The sequence below is a fragment of the Pelodiscus sinensis genome, chromosome 13 (assembly GCF_052426305.1).
Source record: "Pelodiscus sinensis isolate ZL-2025 chromosome 13, ASM5242630v1, whole genome shotgun sequence".
In the NCBI taxonomy this organism is placed as follows: Eukaryota; Metazoa; Chordata; order Testudines; family Trionychidae; genus Pelodiscus; species Pelodiscus sinensis.
This window is the reverse complement of record NC_143064.1, coordinates 27,836,906-27,849,461: the sequence shown is the minus strand read 5'-3', so window position 1 is coordinate 27,849,461 and position 12,556 is coordinate 27,836,906. Positions and strand designations below refer to the sequence as shown.

At 40.5% G+C, this 12,556-nt stretch overlaps 1 protein-coding gene across 1 annotated transcript in view; it reads right to left on the bottom strand.

Moving 5' to 3' along the window:
* The window catches only part of AR (androgen receptor), a 139,748-nt gene that overhangs the window by 7,676 nt on the left and 119,516 nt on the right, over positions 1-12,556 (bottom strand). Inside the window, exons 5-7 of the mRNA XM_006125241.5 lie at positions 3,897-4,041; positions 1,007-1,137; positions 474-631 (exon numbers count right to left, since the gene is read on the bottom strand). Of these exons, the coding sequence (XP_006125303.2) occupies positions 474-631; positions 1,007-1,137; positions 3,897-4,041 (434 nt within the window). The remainder of the gene's footprint in view (positions 1-473; positions 632-1,006; positions 1,138-3,896; positions 4,042-12,556) is intronic.

Below are 12,556 nucleotides of genomic sequence, written 5' to 3'. Positions count from 1 at the left end.
TTCCATTGTATTTCCCTTTACTTACTGCCAGAAATACCTTCAAGACTGAAACTGCTGAGGCTAGATAACTGCTAATCTGGTTTAATTATCTCAGACAACTGACAGGTTTGTGGGTACTGGTGTCTTAGATCATATTGTTTCCTGAAAGTTTTTCTCCCTTTTTCTTTATTATCAGTGACACTGGCATGGGAGCAGGATCTGTGTCAAGAGTTTGTCTGCCTCTGAGCTCTCACCTACAGAAATGCCAGTAAAAGAGAGAAGAATTAAAGAAATAACACCAGGTCAAAATCCTCCTTTTTGACATTTCAGCCACAACTTATGAAGCTGAGTCCTTATACTCCTTACATTTCTTGTTTGGATCTGCAAGATTCCTGTCCCACCACCTAAAAATCTCAGAATCCTAACTGAGACTGCTAGACCTCAGCTCAAGTTATTATTGTTTTCAGATTTCTGACCATTCAATCCCCTCTTACAGGCTGCACAGTGTCCAAGAGCTTGGTGAGCTGGTAGAAGCGCCGAGAGCAGGATGTGGGATTCTTTCTCTTGCAAGAGATGATACGATCAAGTTCCTTTATGTAATTCATTCGAAGTTCATCAAAGAACTTCTGATTCTTCAGGCCATCCACCGGAACTGGCATAGGAACAGGGAGAAGAAACAATCATAATGTGGAGAGAAAAGAAAACAAAAGGAACAGGAAGACTGAACCTCCCCTTGCCTCCCTCACACATCCCCAGACATTCCTCTCATCTTCACTTCCCCTGTGAATGATTGAGACTCGATGTCTAGGGTTGAGAAGTGAGGAAGGGGGATTGCACCTCAACAAATGCAGCCTTTGTTTGGGGCTGTGATTATTACAACACAAAGGTAGTTCCACCACGGCATCTCATTTTTATTCCTAAAGTCAACTCTCTGCCTCTCAGCACAATGGGGGGAGGAAACTACATACAGGGTCACACAAGACATATCAGCAATTAGTCTGCTCAGAGAAGGATGGCTGCCACTCACTAATACTGAAGAGGAGTAGAGCCTTCATGCAGAGAAACTCCTGGGGAGTGATCTGAAGCCACCCGAACTCTTGGGAAAGATGTCGCATCCTCACACACTGGCTGTACATTCTGGATTTGTGCATTCGGTACCTGGCAAGATGCATTGGTGAGAAGATTAAAGCATTGCTGGTCTGAAATGCAGGCTGACTGAAAAATTACCCAAAGACTCAACACCTTTGCATTTACCCGAAGCATATTCTATCAAGTTTCTATCTTTTGTGGGATCTCAACAGCAGCATGACTTAATTTAGGAAAGTTTTCCAAAACACCCTGTTGCATCTGCTTGATGGGGAATGGAGGATCATGTGGGATAATAAGGATCACCTGAGCTTCTCACTTGCAGAAAAATTAGGGCAACAATGTACCGTATTGAACAAACCACAAGGGGCATGTGTCCTTGTGTGAGTGCATGGAGGAAGAATCAGGATTTGTGTGGAGCACAGTGCTCAGTCTTTATGTCTGTGGTCTCAGTGATGACAGTAGGGGAACGTCAAAATCCTCATAATTATTTTTTTTACGTAATTTAGCGGAGGAGCAATCAGACAGTAACATGGCAGGAATTTCCGATAGTCCGTTGCCATCATTCCATGCTGGTAAAGTAACAAAGCAATAGTTCTGCTGTTGCTTCCTTGACAGGAAGCAGATTTTCTTGTCAAGTCTCTAATTCCCTCCTAATCCTCCCCCCCCATGCTACCCCATACTCTTTTGACCATTGTCTACATTTTCCATGGATTTCTTCACTGTATAAACACAGAGGTGAATCAGCTGCAAATGATCTATGACACAGAGAGGCCTGAGCTTCTAATACAGCAGTTTGAACCTGAAAATCAGGGGCTTCTGGAACATACATCAATGCACGAGCAGCTGAAGAGATCAGCAGCAGCTGAAGAAGCGAGTGAGGAGGGATCCAGAACACCAGCTGAAGTTAAGAGACTGATACCAACCCTACAACACCCCCAAGACTCAGTAGTCAGGTGCTGGAGACAGCACCAGTGTATTGTGGAGATGGGGGAGCAGTCAGGCATATCATTCAAGCATGCCTAATGGTTACTGTTATTAGTCATGAGAGCAAGGGCTGCAAAAATGAGAAAGGAAGGTAAGAGGGAGAAAAAAAGGGAGACAAAATAATAAAGTATCAGAAGGAAGAAGGGAAGGAATTGTCTGGAGATTAAGACTGAGCCCTGCCTAATTCGGCATCAATACTGAGATATTTCCAGCCTCCTCAGGTTGCAATAAAACAAGGGCAATGAGCCAGGTCACCAACCCTCCTCTTTTTGGGGACTTGATAAAGAGGGACCAGATGCTGGGACTGGGGTCCCTGACATCACAGGACATTGGAGCCTCACTTGGCTGGAGTGCTGGATTTGGTGTTCAGGGGTTTCCAAACAACATGAAAGGGAATAGGGTAGTTCTGTGTGGAAAAGGTCACAGATGCCTCATGTTATAAAAATACTTGCAGTTGTCCCATTTCACGCCCCAGAACATGTATACAGCTGATTTATGACTTGGCATACTAATCCCTAGTATGTTACCAGGACAAGTCATTACTCATCTAGGCCATTTGCCACAATAATCTGTTCACTGTCAGCTATGCAAAGCTCCCCTTTATTGAAGTATCTTGCACTTTGTAGGGTGCTTTGTGCAAGTACTTCTGTTGCTATTGACTCTGCAGGGATTATCATACTGTCAGTAAAGCCAGTTAACAAGTTCATTATATCTTCCTTTATAAAACTGTGCTGTGGGTCTGAGAAGGCAACAGGCCTGAAGGAGAAACTCATCGAACTCTTGATTTAATAGAGACCCCTTTTCAAGGAAGGCAAATCAGCTGAAGGCAAGTGTTTTGACTATGTACTGAATGAGGCGCTTGGACACACTGGCAGAGAGGGTAGTGTAAGAACTCAGACAAAGAAGACGACATTCAGACAGGCAAAGGAGAGAGTAGGTGGTTTCAGAATGAACCTTGTGGTACAGCGCTCTCTCAACCACCCTTTGAAAAGCCTCGTAAGAATAGTACGGTCTGGCTGATGGGCAAAACAGAAAGGTGTCATAAAAAAGCTGCTATTTTTAGTCTGGTTCATTAATTTATAGCAGTAGTGAGAATGTCTGCGAAAGAGCAACTGGAGTCTGAACACTGCCAGAGCATCTCCTGCCTCTCTCTGCATTTTAAGTCATGCTACATCTCTGATCATGCCATAGCAATGTCTCCTGACCCGCCCAGCAGCAAAAGTCGAGCCACACTGGCTCTCTGAAGCACAGCAGGATCTCAGGGATCGATCTCTTAGGCTACGTCTAGACTGCAAGCCTCTTTCGAAAAAGGGCGTTTAGACTACAACCAGTACTTTCGAAAAAGCTAGCTAGGCAGTCTGGATGCTCTCTTTCAAAAAAGCACACTTTGCATTACATAGCGCCTTTTTTCGAAAGAGCACTTTTGAAAAAAGGCATTATTCCTCATAAAACGAGGCTTTCCGCCGTTGAAAAAACTGATGTACTTTCGAAAAAACGCAGCAGCAGTCTAGACGTAGGGGAAGTTTTTTCGAAAAAACCCTGTAGTCTAGACACACCCTAGAGGCAGCACCACCTTTTTCTGAATGAGGAAGCTATCTGAATGCAAACTCCAGGCCTGGTGATGAAGGACAGAAGAGGCTCTGGAGCCCCCCTTCAGCCTTTGGCAGACTAATACACAGAAAACCAGCAACATTCTTGAATTTTGAAATGTTGTGAGCCATGCTCGGAGTGAGGTTATCTGACCTATGCTTGTAGACAGCACATTAGATATTTGTCCTTCTTTTATTCTCTATTACAACATTTTCAACATGAACAATATCAAATTATTGCTATTTAACACTTACTCATTAAAGACCAAGTCGGGAGCAAAGTAAAGCATTCTGGAGTTAACATTGGTGAAAGATCTCCATCCCATGGCAAAAATCATTAGACCCATCCAGGAATACTGAATTAGTGCCATTTGGTCATCCACGTGCAGGTTACGGAATCCTACAAAAGGCCATAAACAGATTACAAGGTCAGTCTGGATTCAAACAATTCACCAAAACTTCTTTTTTTAATATAGTACTTTAATTCCCAATCTGTGCTCCTGGACTTCAGAAAGTTAAGAAACAGCAGTCCTCTCCATAAGTCCCAGGTTACCAATGTATTCAGCCACGAACCAGCACATATGGGATGTCTGCATACACAAAATAACTCATTCTCTTCTTCCAGGATTGTTGTAAGCATGACACAAGAAGTAGTTCTGCTCTATTCTGCACTGATTAGGCCTCAACTGGAGTACTGTGTCCTGTTCTGGGTGCCACATTTCAGGAAAGATGTGAACAAACTGGAGAAAGTCCAGAGAAGTACAACAAAACTGATTAAAGATCTCAAAAACATGACCTATGAGGGAAGATTGAAAATATAAACGGAGTTTGTTTTGTATAGAAAAGCGAAGCGTGAGAGGGGACAGGAGAACCATTTTCAAGTACATAAAAGGTTGTTAAAGGGAGGAGGGAGAAGAATTGTTCTTCTTAACCTCTAAGTATAGTACAAGAAGCAATTGGTTTAAATTGCAGAAAGGGAGGTTTAGGTTGGGCATTACACTAGGGAGCTATTTCAACCTAACCCCCCTTATTTCAAAACAAGTGGAGTGTCCATATCACTAAGATCATTATTTTGAAATAATGGGCTGGTTATTTAGAAATCTGTACTCCTGCTTTCCTTAGGGAATAACGCTTATTTTACTATTGTTCATTTGAAATAATGGTAGTGTGGATGCTCCACTGCTGCTATTTCGAAATAACTACTCCCCAGACTAAACTGAAGTAATTAGTCCCCAGTGCTTCCTGGGGCTATAAGTTGAGGTAGCTCATCCACAATAACGGAGCCTGCCTCAGATGAATTTCAAGGCTTCCCCATAGTTTGGACACACTATTTTTATTTTGTTATATTGGGAGTTATTAAATCTATATTAGTTATTTTGAAATAGTTTCCTAGTGTAGACATGGCCAGGGTGGTTAAGCACTGGAATAAATTGCCTAGGGAGGCTGTGGAATCTCCATCACTGGAGGTTTTTAAGAAGAGGTTTGGCAAACATCTGTCAGGAATGGTCTACTCTAGACAATACGTAGTCCTGCTGGGAATGCTGGAGACTAGACTAAATTACCTCTTGAGGTCCCTTCTGGTCCTATAATTCTATCAGATGACAAAATTGCAACCTTGATGTATTTCAATGTGGGAGTCATGGCACTAGTATAATGTTAGTAAACTGGACCCCTCCAAGTGAGAAACTGCAATTGTGAGTTAGGTCGTGTCTAAACTACACCCCTCTGTTGGCAGAGGGATGTAAATTAGACATATCAAAAGTGCAAATGAAGCCAGGATTTAAATATCCTGCGCTTCATTTGCATAATGGCCACCACCGCTTTTTTTCCAAGCGAGGCTTTTCAGAAAAACCCTGGGGCTACGTCTACACTGGCATGATTTTCCGGAAATGCTTAAAACAGAACAGTTTTCCATTATAAGTATTTCCGGAAAAAGTGCGTCTACATTGGTAGGATGCTTTTCCGGAAAAGCACATTTTCCGGAAAAGCGTCCGTGCCAATGTAGATGCGCTTTTCCACAAAAAAGCCACGATCGTCATTTTCGCGATCGGGGCTTTTTTGCGGAAAAGAAATCTGTGCTGTCTACACTGGCCCTTTTCCGGAACAGTTTTCCGGAAAAGGACTTTTGCCCGAATGGGAGCAGCATAGTTTTTCCGGAAAAGCACTGGTTACAGTAGGAAGTCAGTGCTTTTCCGGAAATTCAAGGGGCCAGTGTAGACAGCTGGCAAGTTATTCCGGAAAAGCGGCTGATTTTCCGGAATAAGTGGCCAGTGTAGACACAGCCTAGCAGTTTAGATGGTGCATTTTTGACAGAAATGCCTTGTTTAGAAAGATCCCGTACTCCTCATTTTTTTAAGAGTACAGGATCTTTCAAAACAGGGCATTTCTGTTGAAAATTCCCTGTCTAAACTGCCGTGTTTTTTTGAAAAGCCCCATTTTGGAAAAAAGTGGTGGCTGCCATTATGTAAATGAAGAGCAGGATATTTAAATCCCGGCTTCATTTGCACTTTCGATACGTCTAATTTATATCCCTCTGCCAACAGAGGGGTATAGTTAGACATACCCTCAGTGAAGAAAGAAGAGAAAGAGATGTGAAAACATAAACACCTTGGGGGTGCTAAAAAAGGACACATGTTGACCTTACTGTGTATCTACATTGGACTGTTATTTCGAGATATCTGGTGTTATTTCAAAATAACAATGCGAGCGTCTACACAGCCATTCTGTTATTTAGAAATAATTTCAAAATAACAGACTGCTTATTCCGAAATCTGTAAACCGCATTCTATGAGGAATAACACCTATTTCAAAATAGCTATTTTGAAATAAGGTGTGTGTAGATGTTCCACTGCTGCTATTTTGAAATAGCCCCTCACCAGGGACATTTTAAGTTATTCCTCCCCAGTGCCTCCTGGAACTCTAAAATGAGATACCACGTCCACAACAGGAAAGCCTGCCTCGGACTTATTTTGAGGCTTTCCTGCAGTGTAGACGTGTTATTTTGAAACAAGCTATTTCATAATAACTATTCCGGAATAGCTTATTTCAAAATAGCTGTGCAGAACAGATTTATCCTTATATAGTATCATTCTCCAAGAGTCCCAAAGAACTTTCTAAATAATATTTAAGTCCCAAAAGTAGTTAATGAGATGGGTAAAGTGCCACTTAACTCTCTCTCTCTCTCAGCTTTACTCTGCTAAATGACAATTCCAAGGCCACACAACAACTCAGTGATAGAGAAGAGATCACAGAGCTCCTAGCTCCTAACCTTAGAGTCAATCTAGTCTGATTTACTCTATATATCTAGGCTGTGTCTACATTGGCACCCTTTTCCGGAAAAGGGATGCTAATGAGACAAAGATCCTTTACAAGAAATATTTCTTGATATCTTTTAGCCCAAAAGATTGATTTACTCTGTTTCAATTAAGATAGTGGCCTATATTTTGAAAAGTAGCTAATGATTGTGGTACCCAACAAGACAGCTGCAAGAGGCCTGGTTTTTCTGAAAATGAAGCTCCTTTAAATTGTCTCAAAATCTGGTGTTCCAAATTACCAGTCTTTTTGAAAATCTAGGCCTGTACATATTGTTAAATGTTTAAATAATGTTCAAGATATTGCCCCTTACTTTTAAAAGCATCAGATTTCCTCCTACATTTTAAAGCATATTTACACTAATACAATATGAGTGATACTTTGGGAATTTCTTTCTTCTGTTAAGATTAAGCTAGATTTATTCCCCAAATAGAGAACGTGAAGGACATATTGGCTACGTCTACACTGGCCCCTTTTCCGAAAGGGGCATGGTAATTTCAGAGATCGTAATAGGGAAATCCGCGGGGGATTTAAATATCCCCCGCGGCATTTAAATAAAAATGTCCGCCGCTTTTTTCCGGCTTTTAGAAAAGCCGGAAAAGAGCGTCTACACTGGCTCCGATCCTCCGGAAAAAGCGCCCTTTTCCGGAGGATCTTATTCCTACTTCAAAGGAGGGTTACTTCAAAGTAGGAATAAGATCCTCCGGAAAAGGGCGCTTTTTCCGGAGGATCGGAGCCAGTGTAGACGCTCTTTTCCGGCTTTTCTAAAAGCCGGAAAAAAGCGGCGGACATTTTTATTTAAATCCCCCGCGGATTTCCCTATTATGATCTCTGAAATTACCATGCCCCTTTCGGAAAAGGGGCCAGTGTAGACGAGCCCATTTAGTATGATTTGGATTTAATTAAAAAAAAACCATTCTATTTATTTAAATTCTTGGCTCCTATTGATGTGCCACTTTTCCAAGAAGCTGCTTGAGAGAAAAGGGGAATCACTGCTCCTACATCTGAAATGGATGCTGTAACCAGCTTCCCCACAAAGCTGTTTTTTGCAAGCTCTCTGATAGGGGCAGATCCACTGGGCAATGTCTGAGCAGGCAGGCAAGTTTCATGGAGAAGTGCCTTTATTCCTTCAGTCATGCATCACTCTGGGGCTTAGGATTCCAGATGCCTGATGTGGGGCAGCAGTGCTTACGCTCAGAGGCAGAGACTTAAGCATCTAGGGAACTTTTACTGAAAAAATGTAGGCACAAAATGAGTTTAGGTACATACCAGTTTTGTGGGCAGCTGAGCAGGAGTTTTGTGAATCCCAATGGGCCCTGAGTCTGAGATTCAGGGTTCTGAAATGACACTTCTGTACCTAAATCTTATTGTGATTCCAGCCCAACACCCCAAAAGTTAAATCTTAATAAGATTCAAGTCATTATTCATTTTAATTTTACAGAGTTAAAAGCCCAGATAGTTTCTTGCGATTAATATTAACATAATACATTTTTATGGAGGGATGCTTTTAGCTTCTCTTAATAAACATTTTTATTTGTCATCTAGACATTTTTATTTTTACAAGATTGGCAGCTTATGAGTTTGCTTAACAAAAAAAATTGGAAATATTAGTTCTTTCTAATCAAAATCAGTTATTTTAATTGATTAAATTTACTGTTTACATTCCATCACTGATTACTCACATGTTAGATTAAATTGAGGTTTCTAATATAACTGAATATCCGCTTTGTGTTCTGGAAGCTGTATTGTCTAGACAGTGGAAAACACTGTCTACTCAAAGTGGAAAACAAGGTTTATCTGGGCAATGGTAAACATTGCAGATGTTAGCTCTCTGTACAGTAAATGAATGACCTTGTATAAATACATGGTTAGATAAAAGATACCTAACAAATTCCAAAATAAACAAAAAACACTGGAGTAGCCATAGAACCTTAACTCAAAGGGCAAATGTACGGACATCTTGTACCACTTTAACATCTAAATATCTGTCTTTGAAGCCATCAGTTGGACAGGTGTTTCTGATGTGGCTAGATGAACACTGAAGGTGGCATGCTCAAGCAATTCCCACCCTTGTACAAACAACAAGAAGTGCCTGAAAACTGTCCCCTGTGCTGACACACAGGCAAAAGGTTTCAGGTTGGTTCTCTGACACAGCACATAATTCAATATTGTAGGGGGCTTTTTAGAGCAAATTTCCAAATAATTTACAGTATTTCCTGTGAAGGAATTAAGTGAAGCATTTTTTAATCATTGCCACTTATTGTAAACAAATCTGTTTGAAACAAAAACATTAAGCATTGTTTCAGTTCAACTGCAATTTCCTGGCTGAATTTATATATATGGTAATGGAGGAAAATGTACTTTCCCTTTCTCCTCAACTTCCTTGAAATGGGAAGAATTCCTGAGTTCAAAGGTCTCCTCTGACTGATTTTTGTGCTGAACCTTGAGCCCTGTCAGCTTGTGGTTACTTAACCCTTCCTTTCCAGCTAGACTGCTGTTTAGATTTCTACAGCTTCATGTCCCAGGCACCCCTTTGACCTACGCAGTTTTCTTAGGACCGTTATATTGGTCTTTCTCTTGCAGAGGACCATTCAAATTAGTTCTGGCTCACACTGAGAACAGGCATATATCAGAATTGTTTTTCTCTGAGGCCTTTTTTTCTCTATTTACAGCGTCTAGCTACAGCCTTCTTGCGAAAAGAAGTGTAGCAATACCTTTTTCCATAGTAGTTAGCCTTTGTATTTATGGGGGGTTAAACATAAAGTGCAATGTAAATATTAACCTATTACCTTAGCATCGTTCTAACTCTGGTTCTTTCACCCTGCACAAAGTGGCAGCTTCTTTGTTCTAGCAGATTAATTGATATTAACCCTTTCAGGCAAGGGTTTCTTGAAATCAGTTCCTTAAGACTATTTCCTTAGCCAAGTGTCATGCTCATGTGATTCACTTATACCCAATTAACCAAAGTTTGCCTACGATGTGCCTCATTAATGTAAAATCTGAGAGGTCTTAAATCTGCAATAGGGAGGACCCTGTGGGCTTTGTCTGACTGTCAAGATTTGACCCTGTGGAGGGCCACATACCTATTCCAGTAAGCTGTATTGGGAGGTTGGGTTTCTGGGCAGAGATGGGATGTCTGCTTCAGATGCCTGTAACAGGAAGAGCTAATGTGATTTGTCCTAAGTTTTACAGGGTGACCGAACCTTTCCTGCATTTTGAGACTGGAAGGGACTAGAATTGCTACTCTGCCTTCTGATTTTTTTTCTCTGGGCTTGATGTACACAGTAACCTGAAGGAACAAGGTGAGCTAATAACTACTTCTGTAGTAATGAGTCAGGTCATGTGTACATGGGATGTTAAAACCTATGAAGTAATATATCAGACTGCATGCAGTAGGTCAAATCTTATTACAAGGGTCTAACATATAGCGGAAAACTCATTTTGCCCCAGCTGCTAAGGTTGATAATTTCATCCTGTCACACATGGTGGTCTCAATCTGTGGGTCCTGCTTCAGCATAGGACCTGGGTGTGGACTGTGGGCCCACCATCATGTTGCTTCATTTCTCGGGGCTGATGGAGGCTAATTTGGCTCCCACTGAAATTTAAAGCAGCCACAGGCTCATTTGTCTTTTCATTTAGAAGGCTGGCAATTCAAGCAATTTGCAGTGTTCAATTTGAATTCAGAACTCAAACTGGGGACTGCAGTATACACACAGCTCCAAGTGACTGCATTAAGTGTTCTGTGAATACAGAGGACAGTAACCTCAGGGATGTGCTAGCTTATGACATTTGGTAATGGTCCCCAATGCAAAGTTTTATTACCCTTATAAACTATACTAGATTTTTTTGAAGATTTTATATAAAAAAAATACAATCAGTTCTTTGTACAGCAATATACATTATTTAACTGTCACCTGCAAAGGAAAATAAATTGGGCTTTTGCATATTTCTTTTACTATTTTAAAATGTATAAATTTGAAAACCATAAAAGTCACTAGAAAGGTTTTCTAAAAAAACATTTTTTTCCTACAGGAATTGAGGACCCTGAAAAACTCTCATGACTGAAGGACTTGCATATTTTAAAACAGCAATTTATGCCTTGTATTCATTCTGCCCAGGAGGATAAAACGGCTGTTTAAATCTTCAACTGCTATTTCAGAGCCCATTTATTTGAATTCTGAGGTGGTCTTACTTTCAGCAATTTGTACTGTTAATCAAGAGTTCTTATAATACATTTTAGTTGAGTTTGCCATGGAGAATTTCTGTTCACACTGGCTTTTCAACACATTAATTTGATGTTTTACCCAGCTCTGAATATATCATAAAAACCTTTGCTCATTATCTGTCAAGTATGTTCATTAGTCATTTCTTATTTAAAATAAAAATACATTATTCTGAAACATTTGGTTATAGTTCCCTAGGAATAGAAATTCTTCTTACTGGCAACTTTCAGTAGCTCTGTGCTCAGAATGTTTTAAATACTTTCATAGCTTCATATAAGTTGCTCAAACCCAATCACTGCTTTTTCACATATAGTTTGATTTACTCAGAAAAAGCTTTTTGATTTCTTTTTATTAGTAATTTATGTATCATATCTAATAAACTTTCAGTTTTTCTAATATTAAAATGTCAGTGTTCTATTTATCATTTCCTAGGGGGGGAAACTAAGGGAAACTGCTCCTTCACAAATGTAGCAGGGATTTGTAGTTGATAGGGTACTTGTTTCTGAGCCTGAAAAGCATACCCTCTGTGAAACAGAGGTAACATTTTCCAGGTACTGTATCAGGGACTCAGGTCTACAGTCATAAACATAACAAGCCTATTATTTACCAATAATTCTTAATTCTCTTTTCCCATGTTATAGCAAGGAATAATGGACATTATAACTTAATCTACTACAAAGCAGGGAGGCAAAGCAATTCTGAGAGATATCTTGTGGGCCTCGGTCCCCTGCCCTCTCTATTAGATACTTCTGAAGCAGAAGAATAAAAAGAATATATAGAAAGGATGGAAAAAGCCATGCTCTTCCTCAAGGGGAATATGATGAGAGAACATAGGACTATGAGAAAAGGAATTTCTTGCAAGTAATACACCCCTCTTCTCCATCCTTCAGAGGGATAATAAGTAAAGCCCTGCAGGAATACAAAATGTATATCTGCAACTGCTCCACAAACGAATACTGTATTTGCAGATTTGCAGGGCTTTAATAATAAGCCAGTTGGCAAATGCAGCTAGCAGTGCCCACAGAGGAAGCTTACAGCTTCCACACCTACTGACCATACATACCAAAAGTGCACTTATAAATGTAGAGGTGCCTTACATACCTAAGTACTAGATACTACTGTCCAAGAAAAACAGGGATGGGGGAAGAGGGGGTTAACCATTATGGAGATCCACAGAAAAAAAAGAAAATCAATGGAACATAGGAAACCCATAGGAACATAGGCAATCAGAGAGACTGTGGAGAGAATGAGAAGAGAATGAGGACAGGACAGGGTGAGAGGATATTGCCAGGTTTCTGCACAGAACTACTGCTTTAGACTAACAGCCTGCTGGCTTGTTTCCAAATGAGGAAATGGAACCTTCAAACCCTTTATCCCAGA